The 21,646-nt window shown below is 35.1% G+C and overlaps 4 protein-coding genes across 10 annotated transcripts; 3 read left to right on the forward strand and 1 right to left on the reverse strand.

The window, feature by feature from the left end:
• Window positions 1–1,594: 1,594 nt before the first annotated feature.
• On the forward strand, window positions 1,595–2,995 carry LOC131428750 (sodium channel protein Nach-like). Of its 4 annotated transcripts, none has more exons than XM_058592808.1 (6): window positions 1,595–2,195; window positions 2,261–2,374; window positions 2,437–2,496; window positions 2,554–2,638; window positions 2,703–2,803; window positions 2,868–2,995. In XM_058592808.1, the coding sequence occupies exons 1-6, from the start codon at window positions 1,616–1,618 to the stop codon at window positions 2,987–2,989; spliced, it is 1,062 nt and encodes a 353-aa protein (XP_058448791.1). In that variant the 5' UTR covers window positions 1,595–1,615; the 3' UTR covers window positions 2,990–2,995. The 4 variants fall into 4 exon arrangements, with proteins under 4 accessions (XP_058448791.1, XP_058448797.1, XP_058448779.1 ...); XM_058592814.1 differs by having other exon boundaries at window positions 2,703–2,786; XM_058592796.1 differs by having other exon boundaries at window positions 2,703–2,989.
• A 1,585-nt stretch (window positions 2,996–4,580) lies between these two features.
• LOC131426689 (kinesin-like protein KIF19) lies at window positions 4,581–14,427 on the forward strand. 3 transcript variants are annotated; one of them, XM_058589600.1, is made up of 10 exons: window positions 4,581–5,001; window positions 5,057–5,155; window positions 5,390–5,539; window positions 5,701–5,937; window positions 8,847–8,927; window positions 9,077–10,168; window positions 12,163–12,246; window positions 12,313–12,442; window positions 12,494–12,644; window positions 14,142–14,427. In XM_058589600.1, exons 2-10 carry the CDS (start codon window positions 5,072–5,074, stop codon window positions 14,329–14,331), a joined length of 2,199 nt encoding a protein of 732 aa, XP_058445583.1. In that variant the 5' UTR covers window positions 4,581–5,001; window positions 5,057–5,071; the 3' UTR covers window positions 14,332–14,427. The 3 variants fall into 3 exon arrangements, with proteins under 3 accessions (XP_058445583.1, XP_058445582.1, XP_058445584.1); XM_058589599.1 differs by having other exon boundaries at window positions 4,581–4,995; XM_058589601.1 differs by having other exon boundaries at window positions 4,584–5,155; window positions 9,077–9,965; window positions 10,020–10,168.
• On the reverse strand, window positions 14,405–16,398 carry LOC131426690 (abl interactor 2). Of its 2 annotated transcripts, XM_058589602.1 has the most exons (4): window positions 16,240–16,398; window positions 16,057–16,182; window positions 15,137–15,921; window positions 14,405–15,080 (listed from the first exon to the last, which is right to left on the reverse strand). In XM_058589602.1, exons 2-4 carry the CDS (start codon window positions 16,170–16,172, stop codon window positions 14,671–14,673), a joined length of 1,311 nt encoding a protein of 436 aa, XP_058445585.1. In that variant the 5' UTR covers window positions 16,173–16,182; window positions 16,240–16,398; the 3' UTR covers window positions 14,405–14,670. The 2 variants fall into 2 exon arrangements, with proteins under 2 accessions (XP_058445585.1, XP_058445586.1); XM_058589603.1 differs by having other exon boundaries at window positions 16,057–16,390.
• A 1,954-nt stretch (window positions 16,399–18,352) lies between these two features.
• Window positions 18,353–20,546, forward strand: LOC131426692 (inositol polyphosphate 1-phosphatase). The gene is made up of 3 exons (XM_058589604.1): window positions 18,353–18,813; window positions 18,874–18,996; window positions 19,056–20,546. Exons 1-3 carry the CDS (start codon window positions 18,604–18,606, stop codon window positions 19,806–19,808), a joined length of 1,086 nt encoding a protein of 361 aa, XP_058445587.1. The 5' UTR covers window positions 18,353–18,603; the 3' UTR covers window positions 19,809–20,546.
• Window positions 20,547–21,646: the final 1,100 nt, after the last annotated feature.

Below are 21,646 nucleotides of genomic sequence, written 5' to 3' on the forward strand. Positions count from 1 at the left end.
AAAATGATTTGAGTATATGTCAAACATATCCAATCTGGTAATTTGAGAGGTTGGAAAAACGTTTCTAAATTTATGCCAAACACACATCATTGTTTTGATTTGTTATTACGTTTCGTCTTCGACTCATCAGTGCTTCAACAGTTTGTATTGAACTGCTAACTAGATTCTGCGGTCTGTCTATTTGGGTTGATGTTAAGACACAAGTCAGTCTTGAACTCAATTTTATACTCATCACTACTAACGAGCTAGAGACCGAGAGAAAAGATGAAATTCTTCTTCTTACCGTGAAGATGCTCTACCAACTTTACCACCCTGAAGCATGTGTAGACCGCGCTCTAGAACACATCAGATGAAATAGTGCTGTGTCATTTTTGACGCTTAAATATGACGGTCTAGGAAGAAGTAATTTTACACAACGGTCTTTGAAGAAGTAAATTCACACAATGTAGGTGTGTTGGCAAAACCATCTGCGTTTTCGTTCATTTCATATTCAGATTCAATTTGAAATCACGAGGAGTCAACCAGGAAAATCTGGGCTTCAAGGGTCATCTGTTTTAAATAATTTCTGGTCATTATACATAAAACAAAGATTCGTTGTTACGAAAAAATAGATTTTTATATATTGTTGTGTACACTTGGTAGTCAAAAACTTACATACGACAAATAAAAATTATATGAATGTAAATCAATTAGGTTTTTGAACTTTCGAATTGATTTGAACAAATTGGATAAACAAAATTCAGCTCTCAAAAATACTTCATACTAACAGTAATCTGCCATCAACGGTATCTCAGCGTCTTAACAAAATTAATTCGAAGTTTGTAAGTATCATTGAAACGATATAATCAATGGTTCCGAATTATTATTAATACGGAAACATTTATAAAATTTAGCCAATGTTTCTAATTATAATGGATTTTGAAATGATGCTGACAAAATTAAATAACGAATGAACCATCCATTTCTCTATCGCATTTTATCTCTTCATCACATTAACGGATACATTAGGTAAAACTTTTGTTTCTCTCTTTATAGACGGCATTGTTCCGATATGATGGATAAAGCACCCTTTTTGTGTATTGTTCAATAACAACCGATGGTTTCACAATTGGTCAAACCAACATAGCTTGCATAAAAACATTAGTGCCCTTCATTCGCGTGGTACACATCGATCCAATCGTTAGTATGTCGTCTCTCAATGTTTATACTATTTATATGCAACGGTAATCAATTTGGTATTACAAGTTCGGACATTACTATAATTTTTATCTGCGTTTGTTCCAGGTTTTACTGGGTTATAGTAAATGGAGGGTTGTTTTATATGACAATCAGTTCTTCGAGTATCATACTAACATCCTATCTGAATAATCCGCTTACATTTTCCATTGACACTTCTTAGTATGTCAGATTTATAATAATTGCAGTAAAAGCAATAATAATGACTCTTTCAGTTTACATTGGAATACAACATTCCCAGCAGTTAGTCTTTGCCAGCTTTTGAACGACGAGACAGTGGCAGATGTACTTGAACGGTGAGTCAGCTTATGTCAACAGCAAAACCTATGCTTTGTCAGATTCAACCATGTGTTCAGCATAACATAAGTACTTATGCCTAATGGTGTTGTTTTTATTTTTGTGTATGATTTTAAACAGAGAAATCGGATCTAATCGTGACTACAAGCTCGATAATATCATAAGTGATATCGCGTTCTATGGGGGAACTTGTTTTTCATGTGAGGATTGCATAGAAAATCGCTTAAAGTGCCCTGAGCTTTTTGCTCCTATTGTGGAAAAATATAGACTAGACTGTTCCAAGTTGATCTCAGATTGCTTCTGGCTGAACGAACCCTTTGATTGTTGTCAGTTTTTTCTCCCATTGCAAACCGAATTCGGTGAATGTTTCAGTATTAATTCTCAAAATAGCCGCACGGTTAGAATGACACGTCTTGTCAATAACCGCCAAACAGGACCAGGTGTATTAAGATTTAAGGTGAAAGAAGATTTACAAATATTTTTGCACGATGAACATGCGGTTCCTTACGCATACACAGACCAAACCCTGAGGGAAACAGTGCTCTGGGGAACCAATAAAGAAATTGTATTCAAAGTAATTGAAATGGAAAATACCGATAATGTGCTACACATACCAATCAGTCGCCGGGATTGCAGGTTTCCGTGGGAGATCTTAGATGAATGTAAGTTATGTAATTTTCTATATTGGAAGCATTCTTATTCAAATAATATGTTGAAATATTTATAGCTACACAGCTTTACAATAGTTATAGTTATTCGTCGTGTGCTGTGGAATGTTTCGTGACAGCACAAATGAAATTTTGCAACTGCTCTCATCATTTGATGCCAACCTCGAAACGTAGTAAGCTTCTGGATAATTATACATTCTTGAATGATTCCTTTTGATATTTTGCTAAACTATAGCTAACATTCCCACTGAAGTATGCAGTTATCAAGGACTCATATGCTTAACGGAAAATTCAAGTATTCTTTTTCTCAAAAAGTGTTAATCAGTTTATAATAGATGTAATATTTTTTTAGTAAACATCTCGAATCAGCGAAAACAATGTCAGTGTTCTTCGTCCTGCCATGAACCAGAATATCTTGTGGTGTATAGCTCCGAGAGGTTGCTAAAATGGTCGATAAATAAAACTTTGCATACCTACTGACAATGTATTTCATCATTCCAGTGAGGTAGGAAATGGAAACGACGAAGTCACAATTCAGATGTTAACGCTACCAGAAACTAAATTTGTAAGAAATGCTGCAAAAACGTATGTTGACATATTCAGTAAGTATAATTTAAAAATAATAAAAAAAGTTCAATGTTCTGTGCAATTCTCTCTTCCTTACAGTCTCTTTGGGTGGCTTGGCTGGACTATTTTTTGGGGCATCACTTATATCTGTAATTTACGTTATAGCATTTATAATTCGTTATTATCAAACGCTCAAGATTGAATTATATGAACTCGAATAATAAAATGGAAAGTAAATATCTCTGTATATATTATTTGGCTAAGATCCTATTCCAGTTTTGTACTAAAACCAAAAAAACTAAAACACCAATCTCCAAAAATAGGATATTTACAGTAGGGTGGGTCAAAGTTGAATGGGAAAAAATGAAAAGGTTAATCGGTGAAACTATATTTTCGTGTCCGATGTTTAAGTTTGTATGGGGAAATTGACTTTTTACAAAAAAAAAAAATAATAATCGACTGGAGATCACTTTATAGATTTAAAAAATCACAGCGTGTGTTATATTCGTAGGAAATTTGAAGATCGCAAAACAATCCGATATTTGTAGAAAAAGTTTATAATGCTGCTGTATGTTTCAAGCCCAAATCTGAATATTTAATAATATTGAATTATTTTATAATTCAAAATTTCATTAAATATCACACAAAATTTGATTTTTTTTAATTTTTACAAAATTTGCAAAACATTTCTAAAATTTCTCTAAAAATTATCAAAATTTTCTAACTATTTATTAAAGACGTTGGTCTTATATACCTTTTTTATTTAATAATATATTTTTTTAGGCACACTGCTTAAGGTTTAAGATGCCGAGCGCAGGTCTTATACCTATAAAAATTATACTATCTATAAATTGCAGAATAATAGCAAAACAAGCAATAATACCAAATTGAAACATTACTTCAGTTGAGCCGGACGGAGCTTTCAGCATACAAAAACAACGTGCCATGTTTGCCTAGACCGATAAGGACTCAACCAGCGAAGTTCTCATGATAGGAATCGACCGTGGTCCATCCGCCGATAGGTTCACCGGGGATGTTGCCCGCTGACTCAATTCACCAAAAGCTACACCCGACCTGGAATGAACCAAAACACATACCGCACCAACTATAGGAATCCGATCTCACCGCGTCATCGCAGGAATCCGGGAACTCTCTCCCGAGTATATTTCGCGCGGGCCAGAGCGCACAACATGGACCGGCCCGACGGAAAACAAAAAACGTATCAAAAGGAAAACAATCAATCAATGTGAAACTCTTGTGAAATATATTGTATCCCCCTCTATCGAAAGCTCACATGGGTACTCCTTTATCATTCGATCTGTTAATCGATGACTGGATGTAAATTATTGAAACTAGAGCCAACAATTCATGTATTATTTCTCACTACAATTAGCGGCTCTAACATAGAAAAGTATAGCAAGTATACAGATGTACTTTTGATAAACACGTCAGTACACAGTAGCCTGATATCGTTTAACTGTTTTGATACTCGCTGAATGAAAGCGTCACTAAGCTTGGAAAGTAAAATTTGAATATCTAGGGCACATGGCTACTATAGTCTCTTTAGCCGAGCCATATTATTATTTTGCTGACTACTCAGTCTACGATCCAAGCATTGCGATGCAATCGAAGCTAATATTTTCTAAGCAAAATCACAGTATAATTAGTCTGAAACCCTGGCAATACTTCTATTTTACTGTTTCGAATTTTCGTTTTATCCTTCGAGAGAATGTGTTGAACAGAGATAACTTTTGAATTTTAATATATTTGTATATATAAGATATATAAGATGAGTAGAAATACGGATACCCTATATCTGGCGAAAGACCAATCGTTGACTGGAACTATTCACAATCGGTCACGTTCTCAAACAACTTTTCCGAGGTCTTCGTTTTTGTGCTGTTCTAATGGCGCATGATAATATTTGAAGTATGCATGGAAAGGTAATAAAATGGAAAGCACCGACGATGGAAATGAACACTGGGAAAGTTTAATTCCTTGTTTAGTCAATGGTGAGAAGTGTTCGGAGTTGGAGGTCTGTGGGCTCAATACTGTGTTGGAGGAAATGGTTTTGTCAATTTTCCATCGCCATCGGTATAGTTGATCGTTTTCATGTTTTTCGTTGAAATTTTTAACAAACATTCAGAAGTACTTATAATACTGATGGAAACACCGTTGGATCGAATCTAATAAAAAATAATGCGCTTACTATTGTTTATATCTATGGGTATTAGTTACGTTTAATGCAGTGTAAATATAGAAGTGAAATAACGTGTTTTAAATAATAGGAATCAATTGAAAAAATGGCATCTCAAACTAATAATACGCCTAGCAGTTCCGGTAGTACTTCTTCTTTCACAAATACACACATTGATGAGCGCTTGATGGTAAGTAAACCAGTTTTTCCGACGACAGTCAATGATAATATTATTTTTTCAACTAATTTACAACTTTTTAGTAAAATTTATAGTGTAGTACAGCAGATATTTTTTGTTTTTGTTAAGAAAATGTTTTCCATTTTTATTTTGAACATCTCTGTAGACCTATAACGAAGTAGGTTGCGAGAACCGTTTATGCTAATTTTATACCTATCTGGTTTTTATGTTTCCTCCTTGAACTAGGTCGCTGTACGAATACGTCCTTTGAGTGATGGTAACGAGTCTAACTGTATACAGGTCCTTTCGCATCGGTCGCTGCTTTTCGATGAAGGCAATCGGAATAAACCAAAAAAATATAACTATGATTACGTATTTGGTGAAAAATCCAGTCAGGTATGAAAGTTTCTGATCAGATTTTCTGATCTGGAATAACCTCGAAGCACGAATGTCTACTTTGGATATATACGATGACGCGTCTTTAAGGACTGTTTCAATGCTGACAGACACTGACCAAGAAATCGATATTTTGGGTTGTTTTTCTTTCTCATATTCAGGAAAAAGTGTATAAAACGACAACAGCACCACTTGTGCAAGATGTATTGAATGGATACAATGCAGCAGTGTTTGCTTACGGGGCCACTGGGTCCGGAAAAACTCACACTATGCTTGGACAAAGCCAGAAAAAGCTAAACTCGTCATCCGATGAATCACAGGAAGATGGACTAATGATAAAGGCAGTAGATGATATATTTAAGTTCATCGAAAATTCTGAAAACACAGATAATTTTAAGGTAATTTGAATGTGTGAATATTTTCCTTAATGTGAACAAAAATTACCCCTGATACTAGTACTGCAAATTCCATCAATCTAATTAAAAAAAATTGAAAATTTCAATTTTAAAGTTTTGTCTGTTTATTTTTTTATTTTGTTGAATTCAAAAAAAGTAAAACAAATTAATTTTTAGTTTTTAGCTTCATGATGCGGAAAGCAACGTGTTTTGGATTACAGGAAAAACAACCCAAAGAAAATAGAAAAACATCACACAGCACAAATAGAATATCTATTCATCGAAAGATTTAAAAATATTACTATTAGTGAGAACATTCGGATTTACACTATCTCTGGCTTCAATTCCTCCAGAAAAAAAAAACAATTAGATAAAATCTTTACTAAAAATTACTTTTAGCTCGTTCCATAAAACTATGGACATGAAAAACGGAATGCATAATTAATACCTGCTCGTTGGCCGCCGGCATGATTGACAGTGATAATTAAATATGTAGGGTGGTTTCTAGACCCTTATTCTAAAATATCGGATCTACATATATAGCATTCTTTTATTTGTTGCTTTCGTCAAATTTCCGAATGACATTATTCCAATCCATAACGAAACGAAAAGAGAACGAGATTGTCAATAGCAAATGTGACGCTTTGAGTAAAAGCATCACTCCGACGTAAATAGTGCTCGCAATGATTATTTAATAATTATGGATACATCGAATTAACTTCACTATCCAGCTGCGTACACTAAAATGTCATCACGAAGCCTTTTGAAGGTTGAGGTTCAGTGGCATGTTTGTGCTTAGGCTGCTATATATATAATAAAAATCGATTGCTCCATTAAACAACACGCAATCCTTTTGCTAAGACAAATCTAATTCTTTGCTTGTCTAATTGTAACCAAACCTGGTTAAGTGCGTAGATACTATTTATTTGATATGACTGATGTTTAATTCCATTTATACCATATACTAAAACCATTGGTTAGAGTGAGCTCTGCTATCTCTGCTCGATGTATTCATTCGATGGGTATAATGAAAATAGGTGCAGTAGCTTCGGATTTTCCGTCGCCATAGCAGCAGTATTGCGTATTTGTGCAATTATTTTGTCGTTGGTATTGCTTCTTAGAGTCGATGCAAAAATGTTGTATCTGATTTTATAGCAGTACGTTGATTGGAAGACGAGTAAACCGCCAAGTCACGTGGAGACTCAAACAAATGAGATGACTATTGGTAGTATAACCCTACATGAAATATGGCGCGGGATTGTAGGGTAATTGTACCATTAGTCACTTTATTAGTAGGGTCATCATGTTATGTTACGAATTATTTGACTTTTAATCACCGAATGCAATACCTTCGCTTCGGCTCTAAGGAGTAATACCGCAGACAAAAATAGTTATACAATCCAGGACATTAATCTCATAAACTAAAACCGTTGGTTAGAGTGAGATCTCACAGAAAAAAATTATGAATTTTACAGGTGACAGAATTTCACAAACGATACAATTCACAACTACTAAATTTTTCAAATGACGCAATATTCCACTCGCACAGAATTTTACACACTCCGAGTGAAATTTGCACTCGGCTACCAAGTGCCACTGTATGGATTTATATGCATCAATTATTCCATGAACAGATATGAGCTCTGTGGTTCCGTTGAGTAACCGATGTGCTTGTGACCTAATGTTTAATGGTTCAAGTCGCGCTGCTGCCTAACGATCTTTTGTTTTTTATTTCGTTCGAATCAAGCCATGTAATTTTCAAATCACATAATTTTACATGTTCTTGAATGAACGTTTGTGTAAAATACGACGCTCCATTTATGTGCATCTTATATGATGTAAAATCCCAAGAATTTTTCGAACTGTGCTGCTATCTAATTTATGCATTTACTTCGAATTTTTTCTGTGTTTCACTTAGCGCCATTGTTGTTGAATTTGTTTGATGCGGGTGCGACCAGTTAATGTTGTTTTAAATAAAGAGATGGCTTTTTGGTCAATTGGTTTCTCGTCAAAACATTTATTTTTCGTTAAAGGCCAACGTTTCGAAGGTTATACCTTCATCTTCAGGGCAACTGTAATTTTATGTATTATTTAGTCACAAAAATTTTTTCCACAAAATACAATAATTTTACAAAATGTACTCACAACGACTACAAATATTTTTCGTCAAGTATGGTGTAACATTTATAATAGTTGATTGAATTTATTTGTCGAATAAAATTTTCTACGATTTGGCTGAATAGAGCTGAAGTGAAATTATTGTATCCGATTTAATCACATTTTGTTGATTGATAGTAGAATAATGGTGGATATCATTTAGATAATGTCGCATCCTTCACGCATCTCTTCTATCAAACGAGATGCGTGAAGGATGCGACAGATAACACTTCCGGTTCCGAAAAAAATGTTGGGCTGTTTTTCAGAACTGACACTTTAAAACTAGCGATTTCGTTAAAAAGTGTACATAATTTTTTCTAGTTTGCAGATATGGTTAGCAGATTACCAAATAATCTCGATTCAGTTATATAGATCTCCACTTTCCGGTACCGCAAGTACCGGAAATAATGATAAATAGGTTTGAATTTCATCCGGATCTGTCTTCCTAGATCGAACATTTTTTTTAATGCCAAATGTCTTAGAATTGCATGAAACGTCGAGATCGACTCTGGGACAGATTTTTTGAGATTTCCGAAATCGAAATGGAATTATTGGCAAAGACCAAAAATTTTAAATGCTCGTTGACTAAAACAATAACGAGCCAATGCAATATCACTAGATTTGTGAAATATGCCAATCAATAATTATAATGTATCAGATGTATTCACATGTAAAGTATGCTACAATTGTTTCCAATAAAAGAAATAAGAATACAAAATATAATAAAAGTGTTTTCTCTTTTTTATTCTGTGTAGATATCGTTGTCATATTTGGAAATTTATAACGAACTTATACGAGATCTTCTGAATCCTGGAGGTCCTCTAGAATTGCGCGAGGTAATTCAATTGATTTATTATGTTATGGAAGTTTCGAGATAGCCAATTGTAATTTTCAATTCAAAAAGACTTTTGTATTCAAAACACAATAAAGTAGTACAATCTATTATCGCACGGTAAGAAAGTAATAAATTTCACGCCATACACAGGATAACAAAGGTAATCAGTCCGTTACGGGTTTGTCGGAAATATCAACGTCCTCTAAGAAGGAAGTCATACAATTGCTGGTGAAAGGAAACAAGGCTCGAAGTGTGGAACCGACTGCAGCCAATCAAACTTCGTCTCGAAGCCATGCTCTGCTCAGCATTACAGTTCTAAACCATACTACCGTTGGAACCAAACAAGGTCGGTTATTTCTAACAGATCTAGCTGGCTCGGAACGTGCTAGGAAAACCAAAAACAGAGGGAAACGCCTTCAAGAGGGTGCTCATATTAATCGAAGCTTACTGGCACTTGGAAATTGCATAAATGCGTTGGCTGGTGGAGCAAGATACGTCAATTATAGAGATTCTAAATTGACACGATTACTTAAGGAGGCCCTTAGTGGACGCTGTAAAACTGTCATGATAGCTCATGTAGCTCCGGATGCAAAACATCGCGATGAAACCAAGAATACATTGGTTTATGCTGATCGGGCTAATCACATAACCACTCGAATACAAAATCCTACTATTTTGGAGGAAAGCCGAGAATTTCCTATGTCACATTATCAGACATTGGTTTCTGAGTTGCGAGAAGAAGTTAGTCGATTGAGGGATAAAATGTTATCAGATCGACCCCGTAGTGGAGTTACCCAGCAACACGCCCCAGTTACCGATGATGGCTCGCCCTATGACCAAATGAAAAAAGCGGAGCTAAAGTATCTGAGGGAACAAATCGTGCATACTTTTAAGCTACAAATGAGACTGAGGCGTAGGTTGCTAGAAGCCGATAGTCATTTACTTGGATTGGAATTAGACGCGGAAAGGCAACATATGGTCATATCCCATTGGCAGAGTCGGCAGGGAAAGTTGTACGATCGAATGGATATGGATGATGGTACATATTTTCATTACGAAACAAGTCTACAATGTCTCAAAACGATATTTTTAGATTCCGACTCTGAAGGAAACTCCGCTTTACGATCAGCTTGGAGTGAATTGTCCGCCATAGAAAAAGAAGTGAAGCGATATCGTGAAATTAGACTCGCAACTGAGCATGATTTAGAGAAATGCCGGAAAAAGGGAGTTGCATTGGAAGATGTAGGTGGAAACAATTTTGCTTTTTATTTCAAGTTTCTTCATTTTTGTTCATATATTTTCAGTAGTATTTGAAAACCTTTCGCAATTAACTTAAACAACGTGGTCCTTTTTAAGGACCATCAACCGATCTTCAAAATAAATGTTGACATTTTCTTAAAATAAAATAAATGAATCTAAACCAGATTCATTAATGATGAAATTCAGTCTGTTGTATTTTTGCTCTCGTTAGCTCCATCGGAAGTGTGAAGGAGAGCGTCAACTCCACACACTATCTCGTGATCAAAGATAAACTCAAGATAGAGTCGTCGTTGATTTGATATGTACCACTGAAATACTCGATTGGTTACAATTTATTGCAACTTTTCATTCGGGTCTAATATTGTTAAGCACTATATTATTTGTTTATCTTAAATTTGATCAGTATCTAACGAGAAAAACAAATTAAAAAATGACATGTAATGAAAAACGCGAAAATGTTAACACAGAGACGGGACTCGAACCCGTAGCTAGATTCTAACCGGGGAAGTTTTGCCATTTAAACTACCCCGCATATGAAAACACATGAAAAGACAACCTAACCGACTAAAAGAACCAAGTATGCTTTGCTTCACTTGGCCACCATTTGGCATTTAATTATAGCCCTATCTCTATGGACACCCATCCAACAGAAAATAACACATACCGCATCACAAGTCTATCTTTACTTGCTGCTTTGCCGTCAGACGCTGATTTGAGATTTTTGTTTTTGTCTCTTTTACTACTTATGGGGTACATCATCGTTATCATCTATCAGCTCAACTTGCATATATCTACGGAATATAGTTGATGAATGACATTTCTCATATCATAAATAATCAATTGTCAACAGGTCCGTAGCAAGGATTTCGTTCCCAGATAAAAAAATCAATGTTATTGATTATAACTTACCTACCTAATTCTCGGTATGCCTTTTGTATCTTATTTTCTTGAAAGCGTATGCGCAGATTTTGCAACATATACCCATTTTTAGGAATTTCCTAAATCCAAGTAGCAATTTAAGAAAATACTCGTAAATATTAGGGCTTTGGTGCGAATTGTTCTAAGTGACAATTTTTCGTTTTCTCGTATAATATAATCCCAAAGATTACAATTAAGTTTTCGTCTTCAATTGTCAGCTCCGGAATTTAATAGTAATGAGTGTTAAAACCATCAATTTCAAGAATGTGACGATGTAGAAAGAAACAAATACCTTGAAACTATTTAGTTAATCATTAGTTCGCCCATTTTGTTAGATATTTGTCCAATAAACTCATTTTGACTTGACCGGTTCCAGAAGCACCGGAAAAAGTGGCCAAAACCATCGAAATGGAACTTACACCGATTTCTCAAATTTCTCACGAATTTATATTCAAATGAAAGGTATTATAGATTTATATTCAAATGAAAGGTATTAGAGATCCAACTTCCAGGTCCGGAAGAACAGGGTGAAGAGTTTTAGAATTTTAAACCGACAGTAGTAATTACGATGCAACAAAAACTGAAAAATCTTTTCACTTGCCTTAAAACTGTTTCATTTTCAAGGTCTTATTAGTTGGTTTTTATACAAACTTGGTCTCACCGATTACCGGTTCTGGTTTTTATACAAACTTGGTCTCACCCGAATCCGGCTTCTGGTTTTCAGGAGTACATAATTTGTAGTGCTCAAAATCTGAAACAGTTATATACGTTCATGTTTCTTCATAGTCTCCGATTAGAGTTGAAGAGGTACTCGTCTTTTTTTAAATCGACGGTAAGAGGGCAGCGATTCTCGTAACGTGGCAATTGAACATGATTGAGCCCAGGCCGATAAGAACATTGTTATACGTGGCCCACCCACCCGATGTGTGATTTCATGGCTGATTTGAAACACAAATTATGATCGAATACAAATTGAACTCACCTCAACCTGTTTCCGATATTTTCAGCTCAAATTTATTGTTAGCAAATACATTCACTATAATTATTTTTGCTTTTAGGAGTTGCCGGAAAGAATCAGTAGTGACGAAGAACGGGAACTATTATCATTACTATGTAGAGTTCACGAGTTAGAAGCGGATAAGGTTTGCTCTTGAGTGCATTGAACAACTAGTGGTTTTAAAAATTTAGCTATTTTGTAACTTTTTAAGGTTTCTTTGCAAGCAGAACGATTAGCTAGACAAGCAGAACTCAGACGTCGCGACCTTCAGCTGTTACGTGCTGAGCGTCAAAGAAGGCTATGTGAGGATATAATAAGTACCCAAAGAAGAATAATCGAGGGCAAGTGGAAGTGTTACTCAATGATTTTCAAATAACATAAACTTATTTTAGAAGGACAAGTTGAACTTCCAGATGATCTGAGGGAGTTATATTCACTGTATCAACAGGAGATACATGCCAGTACATACACCAATGGACGTCAAACGGCCGGTTGTGAATATAGTGAGAATAAATTACCTCCGATTTATCACAAGGATCGCGGGTGCGTGTTTGTGTCATCTCTGTATATATTGCTAATTACTATTGCTAAGGTCCCATTCAGGTTTTGTACCAAAACTAAGGTCTTGTAAACACCAGCCTCCACATATGGGGTATGTACAGTACAGGTTCCGCATAATCTCATGTGTGCAGGAAACGCATTCACTTCCTCTATAAATGCCTACACTGATAAAAATGGGTACGATCGATTCATATGTAAATAGCACTTCAATTTAATGTGCATTTTCATTTCAATCCAAAAACAAAGCGATTTGTTTTAAGATTTCAAGTGAAAATTCACAAAGATTCAAGCTTAGTTTCTTTTTCACTTAGTCGAGATGTGTTTTCGTTTTGAATTTGGTGTATTTTGAATCGAACTAGGTATATGTATTAAACGTTTCACTTTCAATTGGACGTGAGCGAAGCACGAATGTATGCGAAAAACATTTGATTCGGTCAAACAATCAATACGGGAAACTATGTGACGTTCATATGAAATTGATACAGAATTTGGCGGCAGCGATATATCTAATCATTTTGATATTCATTTCACATAAATGGAGCATAATTTTAACTAGAAATCTGTAGTTTTTACACTCATTTTATGAGTTAAGTGGAGTATAGCTATTTCTGCATATATTTTGTCCGATACAATTATGACAGCCTTTTGGGAAAATGCACGACTTACTTTCTTCTAACGTAACGATGGGAAAATTTTTGCAATACTGTGCAACATGATCAAGTCGGTGACATGTTGCACAATTGTTTTAGATATACGCCAACTTGTTCTATAATGATTTTTTCGGTAGTTTCGCGAAATGTCAAAATCATAGGTAGCACAACCGTTTTAAATACGTTTAAAAATCTTTCTGAACATATCTAACATAGATAACAATTTTAAAACAATTGTTGAACATTTTAAAATATCAATATGTATCATTTGCTACTTGAGCAAGAACTCATTATTATTATTTATCGTAAATTTTGTGGAATATATTGTATTATCCTCCAAATACTTCAATATTCAAAACTTCGTTCTCTCACATTCTCCCGTACTATCTCATACACCTACATTAATGTTGCGAAAGCACGCACGAGCCCACTAGTGTAATATTGAGATGCTTTGAAAATTTGTCCCTGCACAATGTTTTTGTACGCATTCAGTGGTTTCGTAGGCTGGCTGAATATCTCTTGAACTAAAAAGTTATCAATGATGAGATTTCTTAACTTTGGCCATAAAACCTTGGATCTATCGATCGAACATAAAAATTTCTAATCCTCATTTCGAGTACAGTACAGAATAGGGATGATACTCATTACAAGACGTATAACATCCTTTTCGTCTAAGGATCTCTAGTGCAAACACATTGAAACAGTGTGGAGTGTTCGCATTTCGTTATACATAATCATTGTCAGAACATCAAAATTGAAATATGTTATTAGTTAGCATCGTTCCTAACTTTGCATTCATCACGTTATTTAATCTTGTATACTTTTTCAGTATTACATCGTCTGGCAGCTCAAGTTCCAGTTCTGAATGGTCTCCGTCACCGCTACCACCGATCGATGCCGAAGGCAATGTTATTAATCCGGACCGTGTGATGGGTCCGCTAGTGGGCCCTAAGCTTCCGTCTATTGACAAACTGAGAAGCAGCGATGGAAGCGCTCAAAGCACTCCTAGTGACGACTAAATAAAGGCTGCCGAACTATCGAATCTCGCAAAATGTATCACTTTATTCTAAAACCAACAATAAATATCGACTATTTAATCCTTTATGACAAATGAACGAGTTTATTCTGTTATAATATATTCATTAGCAATAATAGATAATAGCAGTTAGTAGAAAAAAGATTCCTATTGCTGGAATACAATTGTACACATATTGACACTCAAATGTGTTTTTCGCGGGTGTTCTCCATTTTTTGAACAATATATACCACACGTAACACTAGAGTGGAAATATGTTTGATGTATGTATACATTTGATATTAACTAATAATATTGATTTTACGACATTTTAATTATAACATTAAACGCATGGTTCTACATAATTCCCTGGAAACAAACCAGTAACTCCATCCATGACACCTTCCCACCAGCCATCATCGTTCTTTTTCAGCACGTACAATACGGAACTTTCTTGGAAACTTAACTCATCGTCCTTGTCTGCGTAATAATCATAAATTGCCACTACCTTTTCTATGTAATTTTTTGGGACCCATCCTGGTAAGTTTTGATCTTCCGGAACAATTGGTGCAACTAAATTCTGAGTATTTCTTGGTCTTCCAAAATCGGCATGGTCGGATTCCTCTGGAGGCGGTGGAGGGGGTAAAGGTGGAGATTGTGAGCCTGGACGAGGCATATTTCGACTGAGGGTATGCATTCCAATGTGGCTATGATCAGGTAATTCATGGGTTACTGTCAATGGAGATGGAGGAGCTGCATGCAAAAAAAATCAGTTATTGTTATACAATTTACCCTAAAAATATATTTACGTGGCATGCTGTTACGTTCATCAAATGTGGACTGATGTTGAATAGTAGAAGGAGGCATCGGATGCACCATACCGACTTGAGGCGGATGGTGCATTGCAATTTGACTTGGTGGCATTGGCATTGGAAGGGCACTATAACCGGGACCACGTTCGGAGCCAGATCTTCTTGGATGTCCTACTGGAAAATTCGGAGCATAGTGTGAGGGAACTTGAGGTGGTACTACCACAGGTGGGGTTCGATATTCTCGTGAGGTTTTTCCCAATGTTCCCGTGTTACTAGCACTTTTTCCAAGAGTCCCAGTGTGTCCAGCACTACGTGTCATTTGTGGCGGGGTTGGAGGTTTTGTGGTAGGTGGAGGACCTACCGAAATATTTGCAGATAGTGATTGTATCGATCCTTGACTTGAAACGCGATGTTTTTTCTGGTTGTTATTGGTTAGTGTGATCCCATGGCCAATATCGTCCAATAGACTATAATCGATAGGCTTGCGTACATACTTGATAGGCTTCTCTGGATTCAATGGTGCCACAATCTTATATTGTCTTGTGCTTACTTTATTTGCAGTCAAAACACCTATTTCTCGTCGAGCTACCTTCTCTTTATGAATCATTACGGTTTGAGATATATGATTCATCTGTGACTCCATTTCGGCCATCTGAGTAGCTTGAAGATCCATTAACTGCAGAAAATTATATGCTAGTGTGTTGATTTGATAGGCCACACTAGCTAAGGACTGCGTGGTATAGTTCTTTGTTTCCTCTAAAGATACTTTTTTGTTGTCAGACCTAAAATAGATAAATCGTTTATCCCTTTCGAATAACATAAGGACATATTTAACATGCATTAGTGTAAAGCAATCATTGCCCCGCCCAATACATGTTTGAGCATGAATTATTCGCCTCAACAAATAACACATTTACCGGTAATAGGTATCTTCACAATATTCCGCTACACGTTCCAGGTTCGTGTAGCTTTCTTGCAGATTCTGTCTTCCTTCCGGAATTTCGGTACGAATAAGAGTGATCAAATCGTCCATTTTCCTCTTGCTACATGTAAAGTATAAGAAATTATTATTGCAAACCTAGGCACTATTTGACTTCTACTTGTATGTAACTAAGATCCCAAGTGTTTTAAACTCAGTATTGTTTTTATCATCAAAAAATTGAACAAAGGTTATTTTTGTTCATCTAGAGGTGAGTTCGTCACAACTTTCATTTAAAAATGGACACAATAAAAGTGTAGCTATAAATTAAAAGTATAGAAAAAAAAACTGATTGAAAGCAGTGTGGCCAAATTATGTTTTTTATTACTACACGTGCAAAAAAATTATTGTTAAAATAAATAAATTCCGAAGTTGATATTTTTTTTGTTAATATTGTGACAATAATAATTCTGGTTTGATTCAACTAAAATTGTTTCTAAGTAACCAGCACTTGTTCGGAACAACCCTATTTTATCTTGAAACAAGCAAATTATGTTTCTGTTATAACAGTTCGACTCACTTTGTCTTAATGACGAACTGAGTAATACCACAAACGAATTTCCAGACATGACAGTCACGATCTTTTTTTGGCGCACATCTATGGTCCTCCGTGAAACTGGCACCAATGGTGATAAATTGGTTGCACTGCTGAGTTCCCATCATACATTCATAATGCAAATGTCAAACCGTGAGAACCCTTTCGATTCGGTAGCTCATTTGTATATATTGAGATTTCATGGCACACTTTGGTTGAAATGATAACAATGCAATTAATCTCGCGCTCCACCAAGCGGTGAGTGCGGTCATTTCAGAAGGTACCGGGAACGAACCACATTTTTTAAAAATACTTATGAGCACGTACATGTCTTTATTATTTATCTTTGGTAATACTTTTTTACTCGACTATTATTATTTATATTATTATTATTATTATTATTATTATTATTATTTTTATTATTAATATTGTTATTAATAATGTCGTATATTTATTGCCGGCTTTGACCTTTTCGGCCGAGAATACTCGACTATTTGTGTCTGAGTGCTCGATGAACTGGATTGACAGTGACATTATAAATGACATTGAATTATCGCTCACATTATGAATGTGTTAGTGTAAAAGTTATCCGCATACATTATTTTATTACATGAAAAATATGAAAAACCAGCAATTTTCAGAAATTTCCAAGAAAATCTATAATTGTTTAGTAAAAAGCTCGTCACTTAAGCTGCACAGCGATTTCAGTGGAGTTGGTTGTTTTAAACTTTGTGTATTAAAGAACACTAACTGCGCCTCCTACGTGAAATGAGTTGTTATATTGCATAATGATTAGATTCAAACGTTTAACGCATAAATGTTTAAAGTGTGTTGTTATATGGTCTATACGAGTGACATCACATTTGAATCTAAAGTGTGGACATGTTATTTTTTTACACATGAAAAACGTCGTCAGATTCGGCGGGTTCTCACAAGCAAACCTGTAATTCACTCGTTTGCCGGTCTACACAGAGCTAGTTTCTGTACCTTAGTTCTTTCAGAAACCCAGTAGGGAACCCGCAATATTTTCTATCAAAACCTTCAATTTCATAATGAGAACAAAGTAACCTGGGAGGCGTAAATCAACAGAGGTGATGCAAAATCATTTACCTTCGATAGGTATATTCACCCTAGTAAGGTATATTTACATTAGTTAGAAACCAATGGAAGCTAGATTTGGGAAGCACACGAGCCAAACCCAACTGTGTTAGGCTTAGCATTTCCTGCGCCCTGATAATGAAAAATATCGTTAATTTTTTTGAAATCGAAGTATTTTATTTAGTTCATATGTATTTGTCTGAAAATTGGATTGTAAGTCTCAATTCAATTGTATATTAAGTGTACCACCTTCGGAATAAATCAGCTATTTGGTTGATTGAATTCAAGAGTAATATCTATAGGATTCGTTGTGATTTGCTTTAATTTTGAACTGCTTTACACTTGCGCTTAGACGAAACAATTCCGTCTGATGTGTCGATTTTTATCAGTGTCGGAATGAATAGATTATCATTGGAAGTAACGTATATAAAGCTTCTTCGAAGAGCTTTGCCATATTGCCATAAAAAGCTTTCTCACTCAGTTCAGCAACACCACGCATAAGTCAACAAGTGAGAAAAATTTATAGACCAATGAGATTGCATAGAGAATTCCTAAGGATATTGATGATATTCATAGCCCGATGTCTAAAAAGAAAACCAACGGTAAAGTTTTCCTTCAAGGTCACTGTGAAGCATTAGTGGTAGAACATACATTCAGCGCATAAGTGATTCGTTGTGAGAAATTTGCTCTAAAGTAGTTTTCGTATAAACAGCTTATCCTTCAACTCCCTTTTACATTACCCATAGCTTCCCTTTTTTTTATTGGAGTTGAGTTGAATTTGTATAAAAGTTATTAGAAAACGAATTCCAAAATAGTCAGAAAAAGTTTTTGTGTAGTATAATTCGATTAAACATGTCAGCCATTGACTTGTTAAAGGAGCTAATCAAAGCTACGGAAAAGGCGGCGAATATTGCTAGAATTTGTCGAAAAGATGATCATCTTTTTAGTTTATTGGTGCAAGAAAAATCCAAAGAAGAGTCGAATTCAAGATTTGAACATGATTTTAAAACTTTGGCGGACTGTTTGATTCAAGAAGTAGTGAAACATGATATTGGTAAAAAGGTACCTTTAGTTTGAAGCTATAATACAATATAATGCTACGTACGTTCACGTTTTGTATAGTTTCCAGGATTACGAGAAAATATTCGTGGAGAAGAAAATCCCAGCTTCACAAACGCTGAAGGTGAATCGATTGTTGTGACTGTGAGCGAAGACAAAAATGAAACAATTGATAATATTCAAAAGGTTCCATATTACATACAAGGTCTGATTCTTATTGTACTTGTTACGTAAACATATTCCAGATACTAAATGGAGATAGAGTAGCAGCCATTCAGCTCGTCGAAGAGGTGTTCAGAGAAATTGAAATTGATTCGGAGCAATGGCAAATTCCACAGGAATCAATTTCTTTAGATAACGATATAAATGAATTGGGCATTTGGATTGATCCAATAGATGCTACAGCAGAGTATATACGTGCCCAAGATAAAACAACTAAGTTTCCCAATATTAAGGCATCAGGTCTAGAATGTGTAACTGTTCTCATTGGTGTCTATGAAACAGTGCGAGGAGATCCTATTATTGGTGTTGTGAATCAACCCTTTGCGAGTAAAAATGAGACGGATACCTACGAAAGCAGAATTTATTGGGGACTAACCATAGGTGATTTGAAATATAATAATGTAATGGCGGTCGAAAATGAAGAAAGAATTGCCGTTTTATCACCTTCAGAACAGTCGAAGTATGTGGAGTTTTTAAAAAATCAACTTAAGTACGAAATTGTATATTCGTCAGGAGCTGGTCATAAAATATTGAAAGTTATCACAGGTGAAGCTGAATTATTCTTACTCAGTAAAGGTACAACGTACAAATGGGATACGTGTGCTCCTCAAGCTATTCTAAAATCATTGGATGGGGAATTATTTAATTTACAAGACACCTTAATCAACAAATCATTGAAGAAAATATCGTATCATGATACAAAAATTATTCGTAATACTGGTGGGTTGATTGCATACCGAAACATCGAAAAATTTAAAGATTTCTTGAAATTGTAAGACAAATGATAAACCCACAAATATATTTGATAAATTTTCGAATATCAAAGCATTCGTACAGGAAAATAAACTCTAATGTAACTAGTCACAAATGAAATAGCGGCTGTTAATTGTTATCAATAAGTATATAAAAATGTGTCTGTTATAATCCTATTAATAGCCAGAGTTATCGCTAGACTCAAGTATATTTTTTATTTCAATTATAATCGTTACATCCTATGGGCATGTGTTGGGTTGGAAATCGAACCCAGCTAGACTGCGAGAAGGGTCTTGCCCATCACGCTATGCTCGTTCCCGCGCTAGTATAATTTCATTCCGGATAAAATGATCATAAACGTTTTTTTTGCAGAATATTCAGTAAAACCGATTTAGCTATATTTCACAAAGTTGCTACATTACGTAATTATTTCATCAGTTATTCATTACTAGGTATAAATTTGTAGCAGTTTCAAAGGTTTGTGGTATTATTGAATAACTTATGTTATGTTGACAGAGAGAGTTTCTTTTTTTTTCTTCTCTTCAAAAGTACCTAATTTATAGCCGTGAAATATATATATGCTCTCTAAAATTAGAAGTTATTTATAAAAAAGCGCATATTAATGTTAAACGAATATAAAACCAATATCAATTAGAAGAGCTTTAATGTATATTTAGAGAATAGTTGTGCATTTCACATGCCGAGATGATGTGTATTTGTTTTGTGGAAATAAAACTACCAAATGCGTTGTGAAGAACTAACGGTTGTAAACCTAATTTCTTGTGGCAGTCAGTGTTGGGCCAACACTGTTGGCATTATCATTCTAAAAAAATCAGCTATTTTGATGAAAATTGTCACGAGATTGAAAATGATATTGGGGTAGTATGAGAAAAAGTGCATCCCGTTCCATATCTCTATAGTGATATTCCATACATTCACGCACTATTATAAATGATCATTCTCATGATTATCAGTCATGTACCGATTTTCACTAGAACATATTGCCAAACTGTAACTAATGATGTCGAAAATCATCTTGAAATCAAATTAATCATATTTTACTATTAATTATTAATCAAACTTAAGAAAAATTTCTTTGGTCCGGAAAAGAAGAGCGGGACGAAAATGGCAATAATTCGAACAATAAATGTCATTCCATCGGTTGAACCTTACCCTCTCAGCAGGCCATTCAATTTTGTTGGTCTTTGAGCGCTTGTTGAACGACATAGGGTAACAGAGGTATTTTGGCCCACTTTAGGATTGATTTTATTTTGGCCCACTTTGCACAAATATAAACCAAATGTTGTGATATCTTTGAAAAACCCTTCCGCAATAGGTAATTTAATATGATATGCATCAAATTGATGCAACATGGGTTACTTAACATGGATAAAATCCGATAAAATCGATAAAGTTTGTTAGGCGGGCCAAAATATATGAAGTGGCCAAAATACCTCTGTTACCCTATTTGTTGAAATATTCGTTTAATTTGCTGGAACGGTTTGTTGTTGTTTTTTTCTCTTGCAAAAATGGTGTGAAAATTAAGTGTTACCTTTACATAGAAAAAAAATTTGCTGTTATTATACGTGAAGTAGAAGTATTGTGCAGGTATGTATTGTTAGTTTAAACAAATAAGTGGAAAAAACTTCAGAAATTCTGCAGTAAAACTATTCCAACGGGGCTCCAACTCCTCATGTTAAAAATGGCTCAACAATGGACCTCTGTCTGCCGGGTTTGTTGAACGAAAAAAATGGCATTCGGTTCAACGGTCTGTTTCAAAATCGGCAAAATCGCCGTGGCCGTGTTGGCCTCCCGTTGAACGATTGATTGGACTTTCATTGGACCAATGATCCAACGTATT

This window comes from Malaya genurostris, chromosome 1 (genome assembly GCF_030247185.1).
Source record: "Malaya genurostris strain Urasoe2022 chromosome 1, Malgen_1.1, whole genome shotgun sequence".
Classification (NCBI taxonomy): Eukaryota; Metazoa; Arthropoda; class Insecta; order Diptera; family Culicidae; genus Malaya; species Malaya genurostris.